Source organism: Lonchura striata, chromosome Z (assembly GCF_050655825.1).
Source record: "Lonchura striata isolate lonStrDom1 chromosome Z, ASM5065582v1, whole genome shotgun sequence".
Lineage (NCBI taxonomy): Eukaryota > Metazoa > Chordata > Aves > Passeriformes > Estrildidae > Lonchura > Lonchura striata.
In genome coordinates, this window is record NC_140740.1 from 6268456 (window position 1) to 6295047 (window position 26592).

The window sequence follows — 26592 nt, forward strand, 5'->3', positions numbered from 1 at the left end:
AATTTTTGAGGAGCAATGGTCCTCACCGTCATGTGACGTCCCAGGTACTTCCAAGGTGGCATCCTCTGAATTTTCTCCATCTGGAGCTCGAACCCTGCAGCAATCAATGAATCCATTGTTAGACCAAGTGCATAGGAAAGTAGATTGTCAGTGGGGCGCATACCAGTATGTCATCCATGTAGTGCAGGATGATGGTGTCTCCTACAGCTACACGGACGGGGGACAGCAAGGAAGAGACGTACCATTGGCAGATCACTGGGCTGTTTTTCATACCTTGAGGAAGAACTTTCCAGTGGTATCTCTGCCTTGGGGCTTCTCGGTTGATGGTTAGAACCCAGAAGGCAAACCGTGGGGCATTGTCAGGGTGTAGGGGAATTTGGAAGAAACAATCTTTGATATCTAATTTTGGGGGATATTCCTATTTTGGGGGAGCATTGATGGGGATGGCATCCCTGGCTGAAGAGTCATCCTTGATGACTTTGTTTATTTCTCGGAGGTTGTGGAGGAGCCGCCATTTGTCTTTGTTAGGCTTTTTAATAACAAAGACAGGGGAGTTCCACGATGAGGTGGTCTCCATGATGTTACCCTTTTTAAGCTGCTCCTTCACTAGGTCCTCGAGTGCCTCTAGTTTTTGTTTGTTGTTCCACCCAACTGGTTCATCGGTTAGCCAATTCAGTTTTTGGGTGGCACACTCCTCAGTGACCGCCACCTGAAAAAGCTGGGGGGGGGTTTTGGGATGTCAATTTTTGTCCCCCACTGGGCCATCAGGTCCCTCCCCACAGGAGTTCCGTAAAGTCAAAAATGAATGGGTGTATTGAAGCTAATTGCCCATCCAGCCCCTCAATTTGCACAATGCTCTTTTATTGACGAGTGTCCTGGTTTGTAAGATAAGCTTGTATTCTATTTGCCATCTGTTGGAGGTTGGGCAGGTTTGTTATCTCTTCCAAGAACAATGGTTTGCTCAGAAGAGGTAATGGTTTGTTAATGGGCCATTGACTGACTCACTGCAGGGCTGGAAACATAACACCATCCCATTGTGAGATGCTCCACCCAGAGGGGGAAGCCAAGCACTCTTTTATTGTATAAAGTGGTACCTTTTGGGGGACAGAGCAGCTCTCGTTTTGTGGGATTTCCCAGAGAAGCAGCTCCTTCTGCAGGACTCCCGAGAGAAGCAGCTCCTTTGGCGGGATTCCCAGAGAAGCAGCTCCTTCGGCAGGATTCCCAGAGAAGCGGCTGGAGCGCGGTGAGGCGGCGGCGGCGGAGCTTGGAGGCAGCCCCGGTGCAGAGGAAAACCGGCCCAACTGTCACCAGATCTTCAGAGAAAACTATACCCTTCTAAAGATCACCACTTCAGCTGCAAATCATCAGCCACTGCAAGAGGAGCAGATATTATTTCAACCGGACTGCTACCAACACCCTGAATCCTCAGGTTGTGGACTTTATCACTAGTTTTGTTTGTACTGATTGCATTTGCCTTTTTTAAATTGTTATCTAGTTTTCTCTTAGTAAAGAATTGTTACTCCCATTCGCATATCTTTGCCTGAGAGCCTTTTAATTTAAAAATCCTAGTAATTCGGAGGGAGGGGGTTTACCTTCTCCATTGCACAGGAGGCTTTTGCCCTCCTTCACAGACTCCTGTCTTGTCAAACCAAGACAATGAGCCAATTGGATGCCTCCTATACCTTGCATGGGACCGGCCACGTTCTGCAATTCCCAATGTGACGGCCACTCCCAAATGGGAATGATCATCAGATCTGCCCCTGTGTCCAGGAGCCCCTGCACTGTTTCTCGTTCCCTGCAGAAACTGAGGCAGCATGTAATTTTTGGCTTGTTCTCCCCAAGAGCCTGTGCCCAGTGTACGGATGGAATGAGCCTTTTCATGAGGTTAGCCGCCTGCTCCCGGTCCCAAAATGGTTTGGGCACCAGGATGGCTTAGGCCACTGTCTGACCCTTGGGAAGAAACACCAACAGGTGAACGCAATACAGGGGAAGCGCAAATTGCCCTGGGTCTGATGTTACTAACCCGGGTAATACTGTGATCACCTGGGGTGCGTACTTTGTGTCCCCAACGACAATGTACTTACATCACAGCTGGCTCCAGGTACCTGAGCCCTCTGACTCCACCGAGACCAGGTGAAGGTCAGAGTCCCAGAGGTGCAATGGTTCTGTCAGCTGGAGCCTGAAATGCAATAGGGTTGTTAGGATGGGCCTGCAGTGCTGTTCTTCATAAAGTGCACGTCTTGTCCATTGGGAAAGTGTCCAGTCTAGTAAAGGTCGACTTTGTTGTGGGCATCTGCTGGATTCCCCCTCCCTGCGGTGTCATGGGGCCCACCAAATTTGTGTCAGAGTGCAGGGGGGAGCTGCACTCACAAATCAGGTTTTTCGCTGTCCTTAGGCCCTGCCCTGCTCCTTTTTACACTGCTGAAAGTCTCTTTTAAGGGGGCAGTCCCCAAGCCAGTGTCCCAGAATCCCACACAGATAACACTGATCCCCTGGTCTCTGGCTGCGCTGCATCAGCCGAGGGCATGGATGTGGCCTTGGTGGTCCGGCATTGGTGGCGTAGGCACGTTGGGTCAGTCTTGATCTGGCCAGCGGTGGTGCGGCCGGTGCAGGTTCCCCTGCGGTTGGGTCTTCTGTTGTTGAGAGGTCTACTTTTTTTTCACACACCTCCAGCATGTCCTGCAAGGTCGGCTTCTGTTCCAGTGGGAGGCTCAGGATGGCTGCTTTGCATGGTCCGTTGGCATTTACAGCCGTGATCTCCTGCAGCACCTCCTGCCTCGCTGTCTTGTCCTTGATCTGGAGCTCCACTGACCTGCAGAGCCTCTCGACAAAGTCTAGAAAAGTCTCATTGGGGGCCTGCACGATTTTAAGGCAGTTCAAGACCGGACCCCTCGGTTTTAAATTCAGAAATGCCCTTTCCACCACCCATACGGATTCCCGCAACAGGCCCCAGGGAATTTCTGAGGCCTGTCACCCTCCACCGGCCCACTCTGCCTGGCCGCAGAGGTGGTCGAGGGAGAGCATCCTTCCTCCTGCGTCATGGGCAGTGGCCGGGTTCTCCCAAAGTTGATATAGGGAGTCCCGGACCTCCTTCCACCACTCCGTCTCCCACCTCAAGAACTCCGTAAGAGTCAAGAGGCAGGAGAAGAGCTGGCAGGTATCGGCAGGGGTAAGGTCGGTGGAGAGTGTAGCCATCAGCATCCCCCAAAAGCACTCGCTCTCCCTAGTGAACTTCTGATGTGCCCTACATAACTCCTTGGTGACCTGGAAAGGCAGCGGGGTCCACTGGGCACAAGTGCTGCCCTCGGCCTGCGGGATGTACGTGACCGGTGCAGCCAGGATTGTCTGTGTGGGACTGATCTGATCAGGAACAGAACCTGATGGCAAATGAGCACAACTTCCATTCCCAGGCCCTCCCCCCCGGTCCCAGTATCGTGCGAACCGGAAGGGGGACCGTGAGAACCGGAAACCGGCTCCAAATGGGAGGGGCCAGGGAACTGGGTGGAGCCCATGGGATGAAGGACCTTTGCTCTGGGGGAGTGGTTTAGGGAGGGGTCAGGTACAGGGGTGTAACTTTGGGAGGAGCTAAGCCCATGGGAACCAGGGGCAGAGCTGGGGGAGGGACTGCAGGGAGGAGGAGGGGCAACAGAAAGGGAGGAGCAGGAACCCAGGGAGGGGTTGAAGGACAGGAAGGGGTTGGAAGAGGAAGAAAAGGGATTGTGGGGAGTAGAAGACCAAGTGGCAGGAAAGCCCACGTGGCGTCCACCATCTTGTCCCTCCTCGGCACCAGCACCGTTTATGGGAGGAGAGCAAGTGGCAGGAAAAGCCACGCAACATCCACCATCTTGTCCTCTCCAGGGGCCATCTTGGGGTGGTGGGGAATTGGGAATATTAAACTTTACAAACTTTGGAGGTTTTTTGTACGGGGCTGTACATTCTGGGGAAAAATGGGGGCTGGAAAGTTCCCAAGGAGGCGGATGTCCAAGACTCCCCAGGCAGGGGGATCTGGAATGCTGAGGAGAGCCGAGGAGTCAGTAGCAACCCTGCGCTGAATCGCAGGTTGCTCCCCTCAGAATTCCAGGTCTAAGGGACACAGGGGAGGGAAGAGGGCTAGGAGAAAACATAACTGGGGAAGATCTGTTTGAAGGTGGCTCTGTCTCCATTCCCTGCTTTGCTTTTAAGATGGTTCAAATTTGTAGTGCCCAAAATGTCAATTTGGAGATGGGACTACTCCCCGTATTCCCTAAAATAGTTAATTTCTGACCGACCTGGTCCCAAAACTGTATGTCAGTAACCTTTTCAGGGGTAGTCACCTCAGGGAAATGAAAAAAGAGCCACTTTACCAGATCTTTAATTTGTCCCTTTTTAACAGAAACCCCACCCCCCATAAAGACACCCACAGCCTGGAGAGTTTGTTGCCCATGATGTTACAGAGCGTGAACACTTAAAATTCCCACTTCAGAAAAAAGTCAGAAAGGAACTGAAAAGATCCCAACCGGACACCCCAAAATCTTTCCCCCCACCCACGGAATGTAAGAGGAGGGAATCCTCCTGTCCCAAACCCAGAGAAAGAGAAGAAAAAAGGGAAGATGTAGGGATTTTCCCTACTCACCACGTCCGGGGGGCAACAGAAAATCCGAAGTGGGGTCTTTGTCGGGGAGAGACTTCCGAAGAAGCTGCCTCTCCCATCCCCCAGGAGCGCAACCTCTAGAACAAGGTCCCCTGTGACCAGGGGTAACTTAGTGGCCACGGAGCTCTTGCAGGCTGATGTCTGGATTTTGTAATCCAAGGGCAGCAGCCCCACTGGTCCTGTCCGTGAAGTCTGGCGGTGATTCCAGGCCCCACATTGGGCGCCAAGTTGTCGCAGTTCCTCTTTGGTCTGCGGCCAGCTCAGGTGTTCGGCACGGCTGACAACAACAGCCACTCCCTATGACCACTGCGGGCGAGGGATGTGACCGGTAGTTTCAGATGCACCAGGCTAGTAAAGGACCTTAGGCGATGTTGATAAACATGAGGGAGTCGTCCTTTGGGGGTATCACAGCTCCAAGTTTATTGGTAGTCCACAAGACCAACCTCAACTCGAATCGAGTATGCCCCAAAAGGCAACTGAAAACAGTTTGCACGGGTATATAACAGGGTGTGGCAACACGGGAGGGGAACAATAGTGAACCAATAGGGAACCGCCTGGGAGTGGTGAAGGGAATGACAACCAGGAGGGGTATCCAATGAGGTGAGAAGGAGGGAGGGGTCCCCAAGCATCAGCCTATCACCCAAGGCCTTAGCTGGAAGGTTCTGGAAAGGAGGGAGAGGCCTCAGAGTGACAGACAAGCCCTGGGGTGGGGTCAGGGGAATGACTCAGCACAAAGTTACATAACATGGGTGGGGAAAGGGAAGACTGACAGGCAGAGGGGGAGGAGGAGAAGGAGGGACAGACAATTTAACATAAAGAGGGGAAAAGGAGCAACCATAACATGGGGGGAACTTAAAACACACCCCAACACTACAGCATTGTTAGTAATGTTTACATTGACTGTGCTGTATATGCTTATTTGAATTTAGAAATCAGGGCATTATGGAAAATTTATATTATACAATGTCAATTATATTGAAAACCAAAAGATTTAACTTACATAAGAAGACAAATACCCAACGGATTGACAGCTAAAACCCACAGCCTTAAACAGAAAACATACAAACTTCTTAAATATTTATTTTGTGAAATATTGAGCCTATTTTGCTACTCACAGCAGGACAGAACTCTTACTCCTTGCCCTCCTTCCTTGTTGTCTTCACAACTTTCTAGGCACCACACAGGGATGTGTGGTGAGGCTTTCTTTTTTCACATCACAGGGATGTGATGTGAGGCTTTTTACCCCTCACACCAGGGATACTTCAGGCAGAATTATACTTTCTGCTGCACGGCATAGTTTGTGTTTTAAATGTGGGGATTTTGCCATCTGAAATTCACATTCTTCACTTTGTTATCAGGCAAGTCAGAAAACACTGCATCAGGTTTTCTTGGGACTGGTGCAAATGCAAAAAAAGTTAACTACAGCTGATCCCCAGAAGGAAAAGACAGCAGGAAAAATTCAATTCAGCTAACCCAAAAATTGTTCACAGTGAGCAGGAAGAAGATAAGGAATGGGTGAATTTCTGATCCACAAAGAAAGCTATTGTGTGAAGCTTGCATCTAAAATTACAACAAAAGATGAAGTGTTATCTAGATTAGATGAGAAGTGGGAGATTAGTTTAAAAATTGTGAGAACTGGCCAGCTGTGAAGCTTAGCACATAGCATCAGGATGGAGAGAGATTGTTCTTGGAGATTATCGGTGCTGTATTTTGGATCCAGTCTTGCTCCATTGATATTGGTGGCCTCATCAGGAAACACTCTTTTAGGACTCTGCAAAGAATCAAAGAATCAAAGAATATAATGAGAAGAAAGGGATACGTACAAATACATCGAGTCCAACTCCCTGTGGTTAAGAATTTTCATTCTTAGTAAGAAGCAGTATGTGCTTATACTTGTAGAATGTGTGCAAGGATTCTTGTGTGTGGTATTGAACAGCTTGTCTATGGGATCTGTCTGAAGAAAGTGGTTTTGTGACTTCACATCTCTAGTCCTCAGTGTAAACAAACAGCGGGAATAATCAGCTAGTATCACAAATAAACAACATCCTGCCTGGGACTGAAAAGGCATATGCTAAGACTAAGAGTCAGACCACTGTAGGTCAGGAAATGGAACATCTGAAAGGACAGTTGCAGTATTTTCTGGTTTAAGTGCCTTGCAAGAGTATGGAAGTGTATTGGCTCTATACTACAGTGCCCTGGTCATCCATCAAGAACTAATGTGAGCAATGTAATTTGGAAATCTGCAGAGACCAAGACCATATGAGGGTGAGTGTATGCATGCTTACACTTGCAAGTAGTTTTAGTTAATAAAATGCCAGAGGAACTCTTTACCTTGTAATGACTCATATAATCAAGGTACAATAAATATTAACAATTAGAATTGTTGCCATCAGTTCATGTACTTTCAAAGGCACTGTGCAACAAATGTGATAACTTTGCTGGATTGATATATTCATTAATCCCTGACAGCAACAAGGAAGATCAAGATGTTTTGTGGTGTGAACTGGCTATCTTCAAAGACTTAATTAATAGGAAAGGAATAATACCTGAGGCTATGAGGGAAATATGTGTCCTTAATAACAAGGTCTTTTTTTTCAAACACAGAAATAGGTTAGGAAAAAACTTAGTTCACCCAAATTAATCATGCGACATGATGGAGTAAGAAACATAATGTGTTATGTAAACTGATATGCTGTTGTAGACTGTTTCAGAGTACCCATTTCCAGTTAGAGATCATAAAACAGATTAGTGCTGGTGCTGTATAACTTCTTTTCACAGGAATAAGAATAAAAAGCACTGGATAAAATTTAGATATTGAGAAGAGTGGCAAAGATACCAGGGGAAATTAAGAAGCTGTACTATACAGGCACGATTTTAGTTTTTTCATCTGGCCAAATGATGATTGCAAAGAAAACTATTTTTCTTTAAATTAAAAGGAGACCAACAGACAGGGAAGTGTACAGGCCACAAACATGTTCAGGGACAGAAAAATGAATTGTTGACTTCGCAGGTAAAATCTGATCAGTGGATGAATCAAGACGGGGCTGGTGCTCTGCACCTCAGAATGCTTTTACCTGACCAGTACCACATCAAACAGCCTGGAATGAAAACGCAGGGCCACCGAAACCGCTGGAGGTTTTAGACTTCCATAGACCGTCCAAAGCAGCATCCCCGGAGCAGGGAGCCGGCCCTGCCCAGCCCAAGGAGCAGAAACGGCGCTGTCAGGGCTGGGGCCGCCCGGCACTCGGCGGCCCCGGCAGAGAGGGCAGCCGCCCCGGGCTGGCGACACCGCCCGCTCGCTCCCGGCGGTCCCACCGCGATCCCGGCGCCGGGGAGTGCCGTGAGTGATCCGGCAGCAGCTCCGAGCCTCGGCCGCCCCGACCCCGCTCCAAGACCCGGCGGGATCCCGCCCCGGCTGTGCCTCCGGGCGGAGGGTGCGGGCCGGCAGGGCCCCCGGCCCGGCTTTGTGCTGCCGCTCGCACTTTGCAGGCGCGGCGGGACTGGGAATCCCGGGCGCCCCTCCTTCTTCTTCGTCTTCTTCCCCGCCTCCTCCTCCGGAGCGGGGCGCATGATGGCGGCAGCCGCCGTAGCGGAGGTGAACAGCACCGGCAGCAGCAGCGCTGATACCTCCAGCACGGGCGAGGAGGAGAGGATGAGGCGCCTCTTCCAGACCTGCGACGGCGATGGGGACGGCTTCATCGGCAGGTAGCGACAGCGGGAGGCGGCTCTTTGTTGGTACGGAGCCGTCCCGTCCTTCCTCTCGCCCCGCGTTCCCCGACTTGTGGGCGAGTTGGAGCAGCGGTGGGAGCTCCGCGGCTCCCGCCGGCACCGGAGCCAGGGGCTCCAGCGGGGCCTCGGCGCCGAGAGCTTCCCGGGATAGCGGGCGAGCGCTGCCCGCAGCGCTTCCACCTCTGCCGGGGCGGAAAGGTGACGCTCCGAGCCTGGGTTTGATCACCTCGTGCCCTGGGCAGGTGGTTTTTGCAAGTAAACACACAAAAAGCCGGTCGTGGGTGATCTAGGAGAAAACTCATACTGTTCTCCCGGATCCTATGATTTTGTTTTGTCAGTACGGGTTTATCAATATTGTTGTTACACAGTTTCGTTTAAATTCCTCTGCTGGTCCTCGGAGAGTTAGAGGAGTGTCACGCAGGCTGATGGATTGTTCATTTGCAATAGATACTTGGAAATAAGCTACAGTGCAATGTTTATGTGTCTGAAAGCACTAGCAGTGTGTTTTGGTCAGGAGTTGGTTTTGTGGCAATGGTATTTCTGAGCTCTCACACCGTAATTTAAAAAATACTGAACTTCAAAAGGCGGGATTTGCCAGAGGTCGTGGAAACTTGCATTTCAAAATGAAAACTTATGCTGTTGTTTGCAATTAGTACGTGTCTCTAGAGAACTGGGACAGTGAGGGAATTTCTTAAGTTTGCCATACTGTAACCTAAGAATATGACCCAAAGAAAGGCTAAGTAAACTTGAATTCCCACTGCCATCTCTTTGGAGCCAGAAAGTTGTTGAAAAACTGTAACAACTTTTAAAATAAAGTTCAAGGGTGTGATATTTCTTATCTAAACAGCTCCCTGAATGCTTTTTTCCCCCTCTCTGTCTAATGATTATTTTGACAGTTATGGGTTTCAAATACAAAACAAGCGCTGCAAATATTTCCTTGTATAGTCTTTTTGTTGTATTTTTGTTACGGTTTAATAAACCTTTTAAATTTTCAAAGTGAACAGCTGTTTTTCACACTTTGAAAATGTGTACTTTTCAACCAGTGTGCTAAGACTGCTTCTCTTTCCATTAGCTTATGGTCTTCACAGAATTTATTCTGATGTCTGAAAGCTTGCGATGTTCATGTAAAATGTACACTGTCTCCTCAGAGCACACTTGCTTTTCTGTACTGTCATGTCTTTCTGGAATGTAAACTCTCTGTGTATTTATAATCTAAAGACCTTACTCGGGGAATATTAATGTTTTAGTGTTTCATACAGACAGTTGAGAGAAACTACTCATTTCTGATCGACTAATCCACATTCCCTAAGTTTTGTCCCAAATTTGTATTCTGTTTTCTTCAAAGTGAGTGTTTCAGAGTGTTGCTTGAACTAGAGTGTTGAAAATGCCAGGATATGTCTGAGTAGAGACATTGAATTTCATGACAAAATGGCAATAAAGCCTAGGGCCTGGGTGGTGTTGAAAATGCTTCAGGAGATGGTGGGTTCATTGTTGAAGGTTGCTAATACTTTGCTTCAGAAGGGAGTTTTGCATTCAAGGCAGAACTGGCGTGGCCTTTATCAGAGAACATGGTGTTACATATTACTGTCTTCCCTTACATCTCTATATGTGTGACAAAGTAGTGAAGGAATATTTAAGAAATTATCTTTGACATTACTTCATTAGGTGATGAGTTGTATAATGCCTTTCTTGTTTTCTGTAGTTACTCAGTTTTGCTTCTACTCTGTTTTTTGGCCGTGGCTTATGCAGGAGGAGACTTGACCAGTTGGATTTGGATGTCTTTATAGTATGTAGTATACTATATATAGTATAGTATAATACTATTACTATTACTATTACTATATATAGTATAGTATTATAGACAACTCTATCAGGTTTATGGACTACTCACAGTGTCCCTGTTGAAAGTATAGCAGGTGTGGGTTTGTTGTGTAGAGTGCTAGTGTTTAGGTTATTGCATCCTTTTTAATGTAGTCAACTAAAAGAAAGACAAAAAAGTTATGGCTGCTTTTACACTAAATTTCATCTTGCCATTTTTTTTTTTGCATACTGTTTGTCTGGCTTCTGTGTTTGTTTCTTTCTAGAGCTTTGTTTTGTTTTGTTTCATATGGGCCAGTTTCTTGGTTTTCCTGTTCTTCTTGCCCCGCTTTTTTGGACTTCTCTTTGCTCATCCTCGTGGCCAACAATTTTTTTGGCTTTCTTGCAGCCCCAGTGGAGAGTGGAGGCTGAATTCTGCACCTCACGATATCTTTCACAGCACGTTAAACATGACAATAAATGCCCGGACATCTGTATAAAGAGCTGAAAACACAGAAGCTAGCACTTTAAAATCATCTTCTTCCTTGTGTATTAGACCAGACTTGGCTGTGATCTATAACCTATTATTAGCATTATCTTCTTTTTAAACACTAGTTTCTTTTCAATGCAATGGGACTGAAATTTGCTGTTTTGCAGGTGCTACTGGGTATAAATTTTATCTTTGAAAATTAATATTCCTTCTACTTGCAGGCTGGAAGCTTGGTCAGTCATTTCTTTGCCTAGCACATGCAGCAGTTTGTTTATAAGGTGTCTTTTTTTTCCAACTCCAGAGCTGCTAAGGAAAAGAAGATCTTTATACTTGTAGCAAAGGCAGGCATTTTATGTCTATTTATTTAGTTCATATTGCATGGGGAAAAGAGATGTTTGCATTCCTAATGAAATAACCTGTTATTTCAGCTGTGGAAATCCTTTGTTTGTTGTGCATCAAACTATAATAAACCTTTTTAAATAGTAGCAGGGAAGTAGAGACACAGATGTAGAGGAGGACCATGTCCTGGGATACTGATTAATTTTCAGGCTCTCACCTGAGATATTGATTAAATTTCAGACTCTAAATAGGATGATATCAAAGCAATAGAGCATAATTAAGGATGTGCCATTTGTGGTTATAATCCAGAAGACACTGAGCTATGGGATATGAAATGCTAAACCAGTGTCTCTGAGCCTTGCATTGACATGCGCATATTGAAATTTTGCAGCATCTAGCTAGAGAAAAATCCTGAGAAAATAACAGAGTTTTAACTTATTGGCTTGTACTGAAATGGCTTTTGATTCTTTTGGGGTTAATATTTGTTACTTAATTATTTTAACATCTTGGAAATGTTTGGCATTCTTATGATACTTCTGCAACAAGAAGTAATTTCACAAAAACGAACTAACCAACCAAAAAGTACCACCCCCCAACTCAGTTGCAAAGCACTCCGCAATTAAGGCTGGATTCTTAATGCTTGTGATCAGCTGGATGAGCATTGCTGAGAGCAAAGGCAGCCTTAAACATTGTTTACAGCAGAACTTTAGTTTTGCAGTTGTAGCTGGATTGTGTTGCTATTAACAAAAGACTGTTAACTGAAAAAAACAGTAATTGCTTTCCTTTGTTTTATTCTGTTTGCTTTGAAAAGTTTCAGAATCTGATGTTACGGTTATAAATATTTTTCCGTTTCAGAGGGTTGGTGAATTGTTGAGGACGTGTGCTTTTTCCTTTTTTCTTTTTGATGTTGTCTGCATATATAGCCTTGAATGGTGGGTTTCTATGGGTGACAGGCTAGATTAATGTCTTCTTCAGAAACTTAATTGCCTTGTAACTTTATTATATGTGGATTGTATTAAATTTCCATTTAGCACACAATGAATTTCATCTTCACTGCACAAGTCACTAAGTCAGTTTTGGGTTACTCAGTTGTAACACTGCAAAATATAAAGATAACTTTGAATCTGCAGGAAATACTTTTGCTTTAAAAAATGAGGTTATGAGCTGTGTAAATAATTGGTGAAGAAAAAATTAATTTCATTATTAAGCTACAAATATGTTAGATTTCCAGTTTTAACTTTTAAGCATGGATAAATAATTTTACGATAGTGAAGAAAAGACTTAAAGCTAGTGTTTAGTTCAGCTAGAACTTTGTCATTATATTAACGATAATGGAATTACGTTTTCTTGGTAGAGTTTTCGAAATGGTGTTGTCTGTCTGCACAATTTTTTTTTTACACTGGTCAATGTCTTACTGAAAGTCTTGGTAAAAACAGAGTACCACTACATAGAGTAAGATGTTAAAAACTACTAACTTTGTAATGAGCCTGTTAAAAGGACATGCTGGATGTGGCTTCTCCAGCCCTGCACAGAAGCAGTTAAAAGGAACTAGCTGAATTTGATTTGTTACCTGAGTGGTTTCAGTGTACATGGCTTTGGGAGCTCAAAACTTTTGCAAGTACAGGCTGGTCCTTCTGTTTTAAATATGTTATCACAGTAAGAGGACATTCACTGCTTTCTTGCTGAGTGTATTTTGGCACCTCTCCCTCCCCCTCCATTTTTTCTACATGTAGTGGCTGTGTGCTGTTAGAGGAGAAAACCCAGTATTTTCAAGAAAACAAAATATTAATCTATTCATTGTCTTTTTAAAGGAGGGGATTTATTCCTCTTCGATCTCTGTTACTCTCTGTTGCCACTTCATGTAACTTGTTTTTCAAGTGTTTGATTTTGCTAATGTGCTTCAACTTCTATGCTTAACATTTAAAGAGATACCTATTGAAGCACTTAAGGACGGATAAAATGAAGTAGCAAAATCAGTGTGGGTTATCTGTGACTAGTCATCTTACCACTGTTGGTAAAATACGTGTTTAATCCATAAGATGATCATTTATGAAGTTATGTGAACATGGTCAATCCGAATCTCTAAAAACTTACTTTGAGCATAAGTTAATATTCTGCATCTAATCTCTGCAGGGTATTTTGTGCTGGTAAAAAGTAGCATCAGAGACATGCTGTTGTGAGTGCTCAAATGTCAGCAGGCTAGGCAGTGATAAAGCTATTTATCCTACGTGCAAGAGTTTTATAAAATGTCAACTCTAACAGAACAGGTGGAAAAAAACCCCTGCCTTTGAAGTCTTGTGAGATAAGTAATATTTAATTCTGCTAGTTTTTCAGCCATTGGCATTTCAAATTTCAAAAGAAGTTTGATCCCAGTACTGTACAGTTTTAAGTCTGGCCTCAATCCAGCTGTCTTAACCAGGAGAAATCATTTAGAAGCAGTTTGCAAAATGTCAGTAAGATTGGGACAAAGCTTTGCTTAGTCCTTGCCTTCAGTCTGGCTCTGCATATAACTGGGCTCTTCTTACCAAAAAAGTTTAGACCTCAGTACAGGATTTTGTTCTCACTTGAGGTCTGGACTATTTGCTCTGTGTTTTCTTTAAACCAGCTCAGTTTTAGAAATTCAGGGAGGAAAGGTCCCAAATCTCCAAAACTCCCAAGCCACCCCCCCAAACCTTGGTAAAATGTATTTTGTCCTTGCACTGCTGCTTTAGTTTGTCTTGAAAACAGTTTCAGCTCCCAGATTCTGTTCCTAGGCTTTAGTCTTCATCCATCTCCATTAGGAGGCTGTCACAGGGTTTGGAATCCATGTAACTGAAGGATTGCTTTTATATGGACACAACACAATACTTACTGTATGGTAGATATATGCCGAGTAAAACGGTGACTGGAAGCACTGTGCTGTTTTTCACATGATTGTAGTCTGTTTTTTCTGTTTCTCCTGGGACTTGCCTTAGTCAATGATTCCAGAGTTGTATAGAATTTTGTGGGGTTTTTAGTCCAACTTTGTCTTCCCCGGCTTCTCTTGGAGCATCATAACCAAAAAAGGAATAAGTTACGGGGAAAGCCTGAAGGGTGGATGTGTATGAGAAGCCAGAGAGATATAGTTTAGGATGAAGAAAAAGGTATTCCCTTTGTTACAAATATTGTGTCTAGAAAATACACCAAGAATCAACATTCATTAAGGGATTATGTATTTCAAAGTCTGTATTTATTACAACTGGTACACAGTCAAAAGAATGTATTTGAACTTGAATTGCCTGAACATAATACATTTTTTAATTGGTTAGCACTTCAGTTCTTATGTAAACATCAGACACCTGAAGGGTGCTTTAGCTGGAGCTGTGAATGTTTTAAAGTTAGAGGAGTTATTTGGTGTGTTTTATACATTGCTTTTTTCCTCTCCTCACTGGCATTATTAGTCTGGTAAAAGGGACTAAAGTATTTCTCAGACTTGTAGTTTTATGGTATTACTGTATTTTCTTTCTTAGGACCTTGTTGTCCAGATAGCTTGTACTGTGGAGAAACTGACCAAACAGTAATTCACTTGAAAATACAAATGTCAAATTTTTTGATCCTGTAGAAAGTTTACATCCAGCTGGCTTCTAAGCAGTGAAGTTATTTGTTATATTTATTAATTTTGTTGTTTATATTTATTTTTTAATTGAGATTGTTGAAAATACCACGCTAGTTGGGTTATTACTGTAAGTTAATCACTCTGTAAAGTCAGTAGTTTTGAAGTCAGTCATTTCCCTTTCGTGATGAAAAAAAAAGTAATTCTTAAACTGGGATTTTGGTTTTTTTTTCCTCGTGTTTTCTTGGTTTTCTTGTTGCAATTCTGAAAGATCAACTTCACAAAAATACTCTTTCTTCCCAAGGGTGATAGGGAGTTCAAGCCCTCATAAGATGCTTTGGTGCTTGGTCTTTCTAGCAACTCCATAGCCCTGGGCGTATAACATAGGAACCATTGGTGGTTGTAATAGCAGTATGACAGGGGCTATGGTTTTGTTTAGCTCATATGTGAGTGCATCTTCCATTACAGCAGACAAGTCAGTTAGCACCCTCCTTAATCACAGTCGGTTAGCTCATGTTCATAGGGAGCAACTTTCTGTATGTTTTTAGAATTAATTTGCCAAGACCTATAGTTTGGAATTCATGGATGTGTTGACTGGTTGACAGTGTTGGGAGGCTCTTGAATGAGAAAAGCATTCTTCCAGTTAACTCCTTTGTATTTATTGTTTGAGGGTGCCATGTGCAAGTCCTTTGCTGGTAGCTGTGGATGGATTCTAAAATTATTTTTAAATCCTCTTTGTCTTTGATTGCTGGGGTAGGCTGGATATTACCTGACATTGACTGAAGCAGTAGGTCATACATGTTTTGACTGGGAGTAAGGAACCTCACAAAATACTTGGGTACCTGGCCTTTCTTGCAAATATACACCCCTAATCTGTGCACCTGCATTCTTTACACAATGAGTTGTGAATTTCTAGTGGAGGGTTTAATTTTTTTTTTTAAGTCAGCCTGTTTTGCCAGATGATTATCTACTGGTCCTGAAGTTTCATTCTGTCTGCATGAGAATTTGTTCAAAGAGTCACCTTAGCTATACACTAGCTTGGTAAGAAATATTTCTTTGCTGCATGGCCAGTTTATAGTTGTGACTTTTTATCTGGCTATGTGACTTTTAATGTTGGCCCAAGAAGGTGGAGGGGGGTAAGAAATTAAATTGGGGGTAGTTGTGATCCCTCTGGTTATGTCTTCTTGATTTTTAAAACATGCTTCAATCCAAATGATCTGAACTAAGAAATCTCACTAAAAGTTAATTCATTTTCAGAAGTGTAAAAGAACAACAGAGATTTTACTGAGGCTCTTGTGTCTCAGGTGGTAGATGAAAGGCATTAACAAGGCTTGTGTTGTGCCTAAGTGTTGAGTGTTGTCCAAAGGATGGGCTTCAAATGGCATCTGAAGGCAGAGTTATGCTTTGGATACATGGCTTTTCAAATCCACTTTTTTTTTTTTTTTTTTTTTTTTTTTTTTTTTTTTTACTGTGAATGTTTACATGCATATTTTAGAACAAATAGTGGAATTTTAGAATAAATATGTGGAATTCATCCCAGTACAGCAAGTTTTGCATTAATTGACCTGTGTTAATGTCACCATAATGCTAAATTGTAATCAGCACATTTAATATTTCCTTTCTTCTGAGAGTTTTTCTACAGCAGTACATTTTAATATTTGACAGAAAAGAACAATATTTATGTATTATTAGTGATTATTTGATGAAATCCCACATGTAATTTTTGAGGGTAAGCCAGGTAGCAGAGACCAGACCATCTCTGAACGAGAACTGTGCTCCTGATAGGTTCTAACCATATGGAAGAGTATGTAAGTTGAATTGTTACTGTGTAATACCAGTATATTTGAAACCAGTGAACAGCACAAAAGAAAGTGTCGAATGGCAGAGCTTCTGTTGACAAACTCTGCTTTTCCTTTGACAGACGGACCTTTGTTTGCCTGCAACAGTTCTTTCTCCAGAGATAAGACCCTTAGCTGAAAAGAGACACCCTGTCCTTGCAGGTTGAAAGCTGCAGTTCCTATTATCAATACAGAGTAGGTGATCAGAGCACAAAGTTTAAGCTATTTCTAGTGAGTAGAATATGCATTTCTTGTGTCATCTGTAAAATACATTTCTGTTCTGAGAGGTCTGTACTGCAGGCTGGCTGTCTTGTGCGGGAGAGACACACACGGACACACTGAGGTAGGGAGGTGGGAAGGGAACCATCCCTTGCTTCCTCAGAGGAAGGAGTGGTGATGTCGGCAGCATGCTTGGAATAGTATCGTGAGAAGCAGCCAAGGCAGGACAGAGTTGTGAAGAAGAAGCTCAGGTGGCTGAATTATGAATAAAGCATACAGGGTTTTGGGGCTGGCTGATTGTTAACCCTATCTTTTTCCTGATGATGCTCAGTGTTGTAGATCTGGATCAAGTTGCAGGTAGTTGTGAGCAGGCACTGGAATATGCAGAAATTGAAACTAGCAGGGAATTTCAAGTGTAAAATTGTTCCACAGTTTTGAAAAAGTGACAGAAAAAAACAGAGTACCCAAGAGAGGGAGTCAGTGAGCTGCTGATGATGCTAAGATGTATGATATTTTCGGTTTGTTTTGTTTTGCTTTCTACATTTAAAATAATACATGTAGTGAAATTGTTCCTGCAAATAGGACTGGTAACAAATACCTTTGATGGGGAGGGAAGAAATAAGTTGAAGAGTGCTTGGATTTGTTTTAATTAGTTGTACTTGGAGATTTTGATATAATAATCCTAAAGACAATCTCAGAATTATTTCCATTCTTTTCCCCTGAGCTCTTCTAAAAGACAGAAGAGCAAAAACAGGGAAACATAAAATATGCTGGTTTTCTTTAAAAGTGTGTTGAGATGGTGGCCAGTCGACAACTTGCTGAATATGGATTTGTTAAGAAAAAGTTAGGTTGAACTCATCTAGATCACTAGATGTAGTGTCAGCAGTTTGTGGTGGGAGTGAAAGAAGAGATGCCCTTCGTCTTAGCTATTTTAAGGCTTTTGATGTTGTTTTATGACACTCGTAGGCAAGTTAAGGAACTAGAGAGAGAGAGACTGAGAGAATTCAGTTTGTTCAGGTTTTTTTTCCAAGCTATACTTGGAGCTCATTAGACACCTGTGCTTTGTTTGACAGATAAAATACTGTATCAAATTGAAATCAGAAGGATGGCCTGGACTAGAGCAGCATTATTAAGGATTAATGATCTGCATGACATGATAATGGGTAAACTTCCTTAAATCTGAGATGACATCAAGCTAAGGAAAATCAGAGGCCTGCTGTGGGATAAGAGTCACAATTGGTGCTGACAGATGAAGCTATTGCTTGAAAAAAATCAAGTGACATAAAGTAGGGATAAGCAGACATTAGCACATTTGGTGATACACATACAGGATGTGTGCTTGATGAAAAACTTCAGAAGATTTATAGTGATTCTCAAGTAAAATTTAAATTAACAGAATTGTGCTTTTGCAGAACAGGACTTCTGCTTTTACCTTCTAGTCTTTTTTCACTGTATGCTTTAAGCTGGTGTCCAGTTCTGTGTGCTGTCATTCATTCAGTTGGTGGATCATTTAGAGAAAGACAAGAGCAGCTTATGATGATTTGAGATACAAAAAATGGGGTTCTTTATTCAAAAGAAGGTGCAACATCTAATTATGGGCTTCAAATATGTAAAGACTGTTTTTCTTAACTATATAATGGCAGAAAACAGTGTGTTAACTTCCTTTTTGAAGTAGCAATCCGAATTGTATCTGGGAAAATTGAAATTAGGAAAACGAGCGGTGTAAGTTGTGCTACCAGTGCTGCAGCCTCCTTCTGCCCCAATATAGCAGATGAATTCTTCTGGAACCAGGGCAACAGACCTGTGTCATGGAATTCCCTGGCAAAATCACCCTGCACTGCTTGTCCTGTTACTCACTTCAAAATTAGCACACCTCTGCAGAAGTTAATGCTCAATCTGAGCATCTAAGCCTCAATCCGAGGCTACGTCTGATCTGTTCCAAGAGAACAGATATAGATGTAGCTGAATTGTATCTGTCACTCCCCATGTAAAAATTTAAACATGCTGTCATCCTTGTTTTTCTTTGCAACACCCTGTGAGATTGTATTTGTGTTGTTTTAATTTTTAAAAACAAGGAACTGAGCCATGGAGATTATTTATTAATTTATCAGATTCAAATCTAAGAACAAAACTCTGAGCAAAAATTGAACTGCAAGTAAGTATAGCTTGTATTTGGCCTGTGTGATTAATTCTTCTGCAATAAAGTTATTTCTTGTCATAAGTAGAGATTTGGTTGCATTCTGTTATTTTTGTTCGGGTTTTGTTTATTTGTTTTTAAACTACATGGTCATGTTATCATTATTATTGTCATTATCATAATTCTTGTCATCATTACTATTACTTTTGTTACTGTGATTGCTATTATCCAATTTCATTGTAAACAACTCGAAGAATTCTGTTGCTGCAGCTCTGGAATTTCTGCATAGAAGACACTTACAGACCTCCACCCAATGTACAACTTCTTTCTGTAGAATAGAATGGGCCTTGATTCTGATAATAAATTACTTCATTGAAGCTCTTCATACAAGAACTTTGAGTATTTCAATGTATCATGGTTTCACAGAAACCTTCTGAATGATGCCCTGATACTAGTAATGAAATAATATTATTAAATCTGCTAATAATTCACATCATAGTAATATTACACTATTCCTTTGCCTTCCGTCTACTGAAAGATTTTGTACAACACAGAAATAAGCTATATGCTTTTAAGCTTCTTAAAAGGGCCCTAACATAGAAACACAGTCATGCTATTTGTGGTATAAATTGGTATGGTAGTGCTGTGCAATCCAAAAAGTGCTTAAGAAGAGGATGTCAGGAAAGAAGCAGTGAAATGTGAGAGTAGCAAAGTAGTGGTAGTATTCTAAAAAATATTTTTTCTAATGGAGAGAATAGGGCACCCAGAAGATTTGGTAGCGTAGAGCAGCTGTTGCTTCAGATCTGGTTGAATTGGTTTGCCAACATTTTATTTAGAATGAGATTATTTGTCATTTGATAAATATGCATCTGTCATTATTCAGATGCTGGAGAAATTGTTTTAAGATTTTGTTTCCTTCAGGAGTTGGCTTATTGGTTTTAAACGCCTGTGCATTAATGCATATCCAGATTAGACAGGGCTAGTATTCCTTTTCTTCTAAACTAAGTTGTTGTTTTTTTGTTTTCTCTACTCCCACTTTTCCAATCTTCCCCCACCCCTATTTTCCCTCTAAAAATATCTTTAGGAATGACTTGCTGATGGTGTGCCGCCAGCTGAATATGGAGGCGTCTGTTGCAGAGATCATGCACCAGCTGGGAGCAGATGAAAATGGAAAAATTTCCTTCCAGGATTTTAGTCAGTGTCGCATGGAACTGGTACAGGAAATCAAGAAGGAGGAAGTGGAGCTTTCTGTGAAATCGGATGACTCTTGTAAAAAGAAAAAGTTAAGAGATAGAGTAGCTTCCTGGCCAACTAGCAGCAATAACAGTTTAGGTAGGTATGACTTGAATATCCTGTGGGTGTAATTTGACAAAAGGTAGACTGTGGGGTGTTTGTTACTGATTGCACTGGCATTAGGGTTGCCCCTAAAGGGCTTTGTGAATCTGCCTTCGCATAATTTCATCATATGCTAGAGTGCTGTTGTAATGGAAGCAGACTTGCCAGCAGAATGTAAACTAGAATGTGTGCACAGCATACTCTTCTGAAAATGCAAATTATGCAACAGAACAGACTTCCTTGGAGTATCATTGAGCACAGTCCTTGATAGCACTGTGACCAATCAGCATTAGAACAGAAATGTTAACACCTGCACAATGCTTCCTTTCACCCTGTAAAAAATGAAAGAGACTAAAGGACAGATTCTGGGGTCAAAAATGGCAAACTGTGGTGTTTTTGTGGAAAAATCTGGGGATGCTGCCCATTCCCCACTTCCCTTTAATAGGTGTGTGCTGGCTAAGCACAACTGCTGGCTTGGTGACCATGGAACTGACCTGCGTCCATTCTTCACAAAAGTGGCATCAGCCTCTGGTGGTATAATGTTTAACATCAGATTTATTTATTTATTTGAAGGTAGTTGATGGAACATGAGATTTCTGTTTTAGCAGTGAGGATGCAAAGCATACTGGAAACACAATACAGACACAAATCACATATAACAGAGGAGAGCAATTTCAGGGTGCAGCTCAGTCACAATACCACTGAGGCTGAGCTGTGTATACTGGCTTGGCTAACTCAGGGAGACGTTCACATTCTTACTGAACTCAGGGAGAAATACAGCACCAGTTGATTCTCTCAACTGTTTATAGTTTATCTAAAGCAAAGCCCACCATCAAGTCCTCTTGGTGTTGAGATCAAGCCAGCTTTTTTGCAACAGCTGTGATCAGTCCTAGCACACACCCTGATCTTCATAGGCACATCACCCTAGCCCATCTCTTATCCTGCTCCCATAGCAGGACTTTACTGATTAGTCACACCTGTATTTATCTCATCAGTAGTCAGCTTCATAGAAAGTAAAACTGGGCATGTTTTGATTTTGGTGGTTTGGTCTGTCTAGCCATTTACTTATGTATTAGCTTTGTAGGTATGGGATTAGCATGTTCTGTCTTGCAGTCACTTTTGCACATGTTTTTGGCTAGTTATCTCAGAAATTCAAATTTTCCTTGTTTACTTTGTATTCTTGGTGATCTTATCTTTTTGCTTTTTAGATGGTCTGTACCACTCCCTTATCATCCTATGATCTCATGTGCCTTGGCTTTTCATTTTGGCTTCTCAGCAGAGCAAATCTGTTTCATAGCTCTGTTTCTCTTCCATCTCATATTTTGTAGCTTCATGGTCATATTTTATTATAGAGGTAGTTTGTTGTTAGCATTTCTTCTGTTTATGCTTCTTTCATATATAGTCTTGAATTGAAAAACTCTGTAGTTCCTGTGCCCATTTCTCCCATCACTTTCTGTATTGAAATTTTCATAAGCTCAATTGATTTCCAGCCTGTGGATCTCTTTCTGGAGCTGTCAGACAATATTTCAAAGCCAAAATTGTGCCTTTTTTTTTTTTTTTTTTTGCTTTAAGGTATTGTGTGTTGCCTTGCTGATACAATTATGTTCCATTGCCTGCTTTTTTGGTGCTGATACAATTACTTTTTCTGCAAAACAGAGTTGTCGTTCTGCCCTCAGATGGTTATACAAAGTTCCCTGTTTGCTGACCAGATTTCTGGGGTTTGAAATCTTCTTTCTTAGACAAACCAGCCAAGTAATTATGGTTTGTAATAATCAGAGGTGAAAGACAGAAACTTGATAAGAGAAAGGCCAACATAATAGTCTCAAAATTTATCCCACAAAGAAATGCTACTAATTGCTGTCAAAAAGTATTCATAGATGAACTTCCAAATTTATTAGTGTATAAAATTCAATCCCAACTACTTTTTTTCCCCCTATTCCCCAGTTTCTGTTAGTTTTACAAGAATAATTTAATGCATTTTTTAAATTGGTGAGCGAACCCATTTTTATTTTTTTTCCCCAAAAGTTAAGTTCAGAAGACATTTCTATTTTCTGCCTTGATATATTTTGCTCTGCTGAGCAAGTGGGTCTATCTTACTGCACTGTACTTCTAAAACTATGGGGAATTATGCAATTTGTCCTTGTCCTGCCTTAACTCTTACACGAATTCTTAGAGAACATACGGAGATGCTCCCCCACAAAAAAAGGATGGGAGGAAATACTAAAGATGAGCATTTAGGATGCAACTGGTTTTTATTTGGTTGTAAATGAAAACCATTGTGGCAGCACTGTTCAAAATGTTCTACACAGCTTTCTTTTCGAAGAGTCAAGGAAACAGCACTGCAATATATTTCTACGATATAAACCCAGCCTGTGGCACGAACATAATGACAGCTGAGGAATTACACTTGCAGTCAAGCTTGAATTATGATCTGCGCCTTTATGTGCCTTTCTGATGTTTCTGTGCCTTTCATATCTTTGAGGACTCATTTATATACTCATTAGTGATCAAAGAATAGATTATGTTATTATTGAGTCTTTGCTGTTACTTTCTAAGCATTGCTTGAGACAAGAGACATAATGTACAAATTCAAACATGAGCTTGGTGGATGTTCTTTTTTATGTTACCATTTTTTTGCTGGTCAAAACACTTTTAATTAAACTTTATTTTCAAAGATAGTTTACAGGCTTTTTTTCCAAGACTAATTTCTACATAGTTTATATGACCTGCTGATAAAATTTAAAGCTGGTATAATGTATTGATGTGGGGCACATAAATGACAGAATTTCAAAACTCATTTGACTGGTGTTGAGTAGCAGGGGTCCTGATGATCTGAAACAAAGGGATCAAGCCTCTGACATGAGTGTTTTTAGACTGCAAGTTTGTGTGTAATTGTGCAGAGATTACCAGTCAGGCATTATTTTGTTGTTGGTACAGTTGGAACAGTTAATTTTCTTGGAACTGTTCCAAATTCCTAAAAAAAAAAAAAAAAAGGCAAAACCTTTTACCGAAATATAACATTACCGTTGCTGTTTAGAAGTTTTGCTTTTCATTATGGAGAAAATAACTTGAAAAAAAGTTGCAAGAGTTATTGCATCTAATTTACTATTGAACTTCGTCTCATCCATCTTTTTTATCATTGATAAGGTTATTCAAATAATTTTGCCCAACTTTGCCCAACAAATGTTCATGCCATGTTTCCAGGTGGGATGCAGAAGTGAGGAAATTGGTTGACTCTTTTAATCAAGGTACAGGACTGAGGTTTATTAATACTTACTCATGTGTGTGCTCAGTAAGCCAAAACTGTATCCATGTCTACCATCCTGGTGAGCAAATGAGCATATGTATTTAAAGTTTCATGTTTTATTCAAGTGCACAAAAAAGGAAGTTTTCTAAGTTACTAGAATTAGGCTTTTTGATGTTTATAATCAGCAATTCAAAGCTGTTAAAATGTGTTGTTCTTATCCTACACTATTAATGTCAGCAGGAGCTTTAACAATAATTTGCAAGTAATAACCAGTTATTTTTCTATAAGTGAAATGGAATGTAAACTCTGTTAACATTCTTGCATTTTAAAATACAGTTGAAAAAATTAATAAAATAACTTTAGACAGTGTTGCTGGAATCTTGCAGTCATCAAATGTGACCTGACTCTTTATTATATCATTTCAGCAGGAAATGCAGGAAGAATGTCTGTTACTGATCAAATCTGTGGATTGATCTGTCCAGCTATGGAGAAGGAGAGCTATGATGGGTACAGTAAATCTGTGTGAATAATGTAGTGAGTGATGGAGGTGGATTGCTTGGCACATGAAAACTTTAACACAGCAGAACTACATCTCTAATATTTAAAGGAGGGAGTTACCTAAACAGTTGTGGCTTCTGATAGCTTTTTCAATACTGTATAGCTTTGTATATCTTTTATAGAAGCTAGCATTAGAATTATTTCTATTATGCATTGTATAGATTTGTCTAGTTCTTTACAGGGAGCAAATTGCTATTTTTTCCCCTTGTTAAAAAAATAGCCGATTTTTAGCACCCATTGGATGAACAGGAAATGGCACTATTTATTAGTAAATTCTTGGTTTCCTGTAACTGCGTGTATTTATTGATATGATTTCATATTCTAGATAAACAGTGAGGAATACAAGAGTCCTTTACCAATTTTTGTCTGTAGGTTAGTACTTAATAATTGATTCATAGCCAATTCCTCTTTCTTTACTGAAAATAAGTCCCCTGAAAACTTGCTGTGATAATTTATTTGCATAGTGGATCAAGCATGAGAAATAATCAAAGGAATGGCAGGGATTCAGCCTTAAATTAAGCTTATGGGTAAACAGGAGAGGCAGACCAGTGGGGCTGAAAAGTCATTATTTTTGCTTTACATTAATTCCATGTTTGATCTTACTGCAAATAAATTGCTCTTGATAAAATGAGGCAGTGATTACATTTATTTATGCTGTATTTAATTAAAAACTGCAGAGCTTATATGGACTCAGAGACATGCTGCATATTTTGAGATTTATGAGCAAAGTTTCACCCTTAGATATGTTTAACTAGAAAAGCTTTGAGTTTCTGCTAGGCCAAATTTAATTACATACAAACTCCTGTTAGCTGTAAGTGGTTTAATTTATTACATTTAAATAATCTTTTGATACCACTGTCTTTGTGCAAAGCAGCAGAATATAGGTAATTTTTCTTTAATAAACATAGAATTTAAGTTCTGTGAGCATCCTTACAAATGAACATGAATTTCTGGAGGTTTACAATTGACATCTGATGACTCTTACTAAAATAATAACAAATAGTATGCATTAAACACCAGTGAATCTATACAGGATAGAAGTGTCTAATAGAAAAACAAACTAGGTTGAAGCTTTCTTCTGGTTTGAATATTTGTAAAATGTAAGAACAGCTAATCTGTGTTAGACCAGACTTTATTCTCAAATGTTTATTCTGTCCCTTAGCATGGTGAGAAGAAAATTATTAGGGAAGGTAGTAGGGACTGAGTGCCCATGTAACAATGCTTGCATATTAAATTTCAGCTCAGGGACTTTGAATTAGAGATAGTTGCACTTGTTCACACACACATGGCTTCCCTCCTTCTAACCCTGTCTTGCAGGACTGAGCCTCTGAACACCTGCAAGTCTTTAGTGTTCACCATGGTCTGCCACCACGACTAGCACATCTTGCCCTCCAGTTGTATGAGGAACAAACTCTTCTTGCTGTCCTGAGGTTTCCATCCTTCCATGTATTTGCAGGGAAGCCTCTCTTCCCCACCCCTGCAATGTATCTGGTCAAGGCTGAGCATTGCATTCAGCTGTTACCTTCCTCAGTAGAGGCACTAACAGAGTGCCTTCCATAAAAGTTACAGGAATTCAGTGTATTTGACACCAAATGCCCTTGAAATAACCAAATACCTTAAAATAGGGAGAGGAAGGGGGAAGGACAGACAGCTGAGTGGGTAGAATTGAGGGAAACAGAAAGCTGCTGTTCCTGAGAGCTGCTGCTACCCAGAGTTGATGGAAGGGCTGGTGCAGACCAGCTCTGCAGAGCACTACAGGTCAGGCTTGTGTCAGGGCACTGCTGTCTGTGCCTCCTGGTCACTCCAGGGTTACACTCCTAGCTGTGGTTTGGGTTTGCCATATGGTTTGGAATGGATTACAAGGTCACTTCCTGAGTTGTGTCCCAGTTTATGCTTTCCATGCAAACTGTGATCAGCTTGAGCAGCTGTAAGGCTACTGGGGTTTTCATAGAAGGTATGCTTCATTTGGCACAAGATGAGCACTGTCACACATCCTACACTTCAGCTTTTGTAAATCAAGGCCTCCCTCTCAGCACATTTTTGCTTTATCTCTCCTGATTTATGTGATTTGCTCTTCACTTGCCTGCTTCTACTATGGCTCTGACATACTATGGTTCATGAAACAGGAACAAAATGAAAGTGACAGGCAAAGAACTCTGGATGTTTCATTTGTTTGCTTGGATACATGTGTATTAAAGTCAGATCTAAAGTGAGGTTGTCTTGAGTGAAAAGTAATCGGGAGGAAACTGATTATTCACCTATAAATTTCCATGTAAGGAAAGCCAACTTTTTTTAGAAATGCAGTGCATACAGTACAAATACTGTACTTGAAAGGTATGTTGGAAATTCCTTTAGCTTCTGTGTGGCTTAAGGTTTTATGTACTCTTTTTCCTGTATACTGTATACTCTTCTCTTTACTAGAGATTATTAATTTTCAGGGGAAAAAAAAAGATTGTTTTCTTCCTTAATACAAACTTCAAATTAAATTCTAGATTGAGTTCCTGAACACAATGCAGTTGTTAATCAGCAGCATTCTGGCAAAATTTAGTTTAGGTGCTTAAACAATACTGGTACTAGGAGACCTTGTTTTCTAGACTGTTGAGAAGTCATCCCCATTCTCTGTTTCTTATGTCTGAATAGAGCAAATGGTTATCTGGTTTCAAGGATAGTCTTAAATAATTTCAGAGTAAAGTACAGGTGTA

The 26592-nt window shown here is 41.4% G+C and overlaps 1 protein-coding gene across 6 annotated transcripts in view; it reads left to right on the plus strand.

Moving 5' to 3' along the window:
- Positions 1-8171: 8171 nt before the first annotated feature.
- The window catches only part of MCC (MCC regulator of Wnt signaling pathway), a 181717-nt gene continuing 163296 nt past the window's right edge, over positions 8172-26592 (plus strand). Inside the window, exons 1-2 of one of the 6 annotated variants that reach the window (XM_021524798.3) lie at positions 8177-8335; positions 19835-20082. In XM_021524798.3, coding sequence (XP_021380473.3) covers positions 8199-8335; positions 19835-20082 — 385 coding nt within the window. In that variant the 5' untranslated portion in view covers positions 8177-8198. Of the gene's footprint in view, positions 8366-19834; positions 20083-23757; positions 23840-26592 lie in introns of those variants that run through there. The other 5 variants (XM_085568155.1, XM_085568158.1, XM_085568159.1 and 2 more) reach the window with 5 other exon arrangements.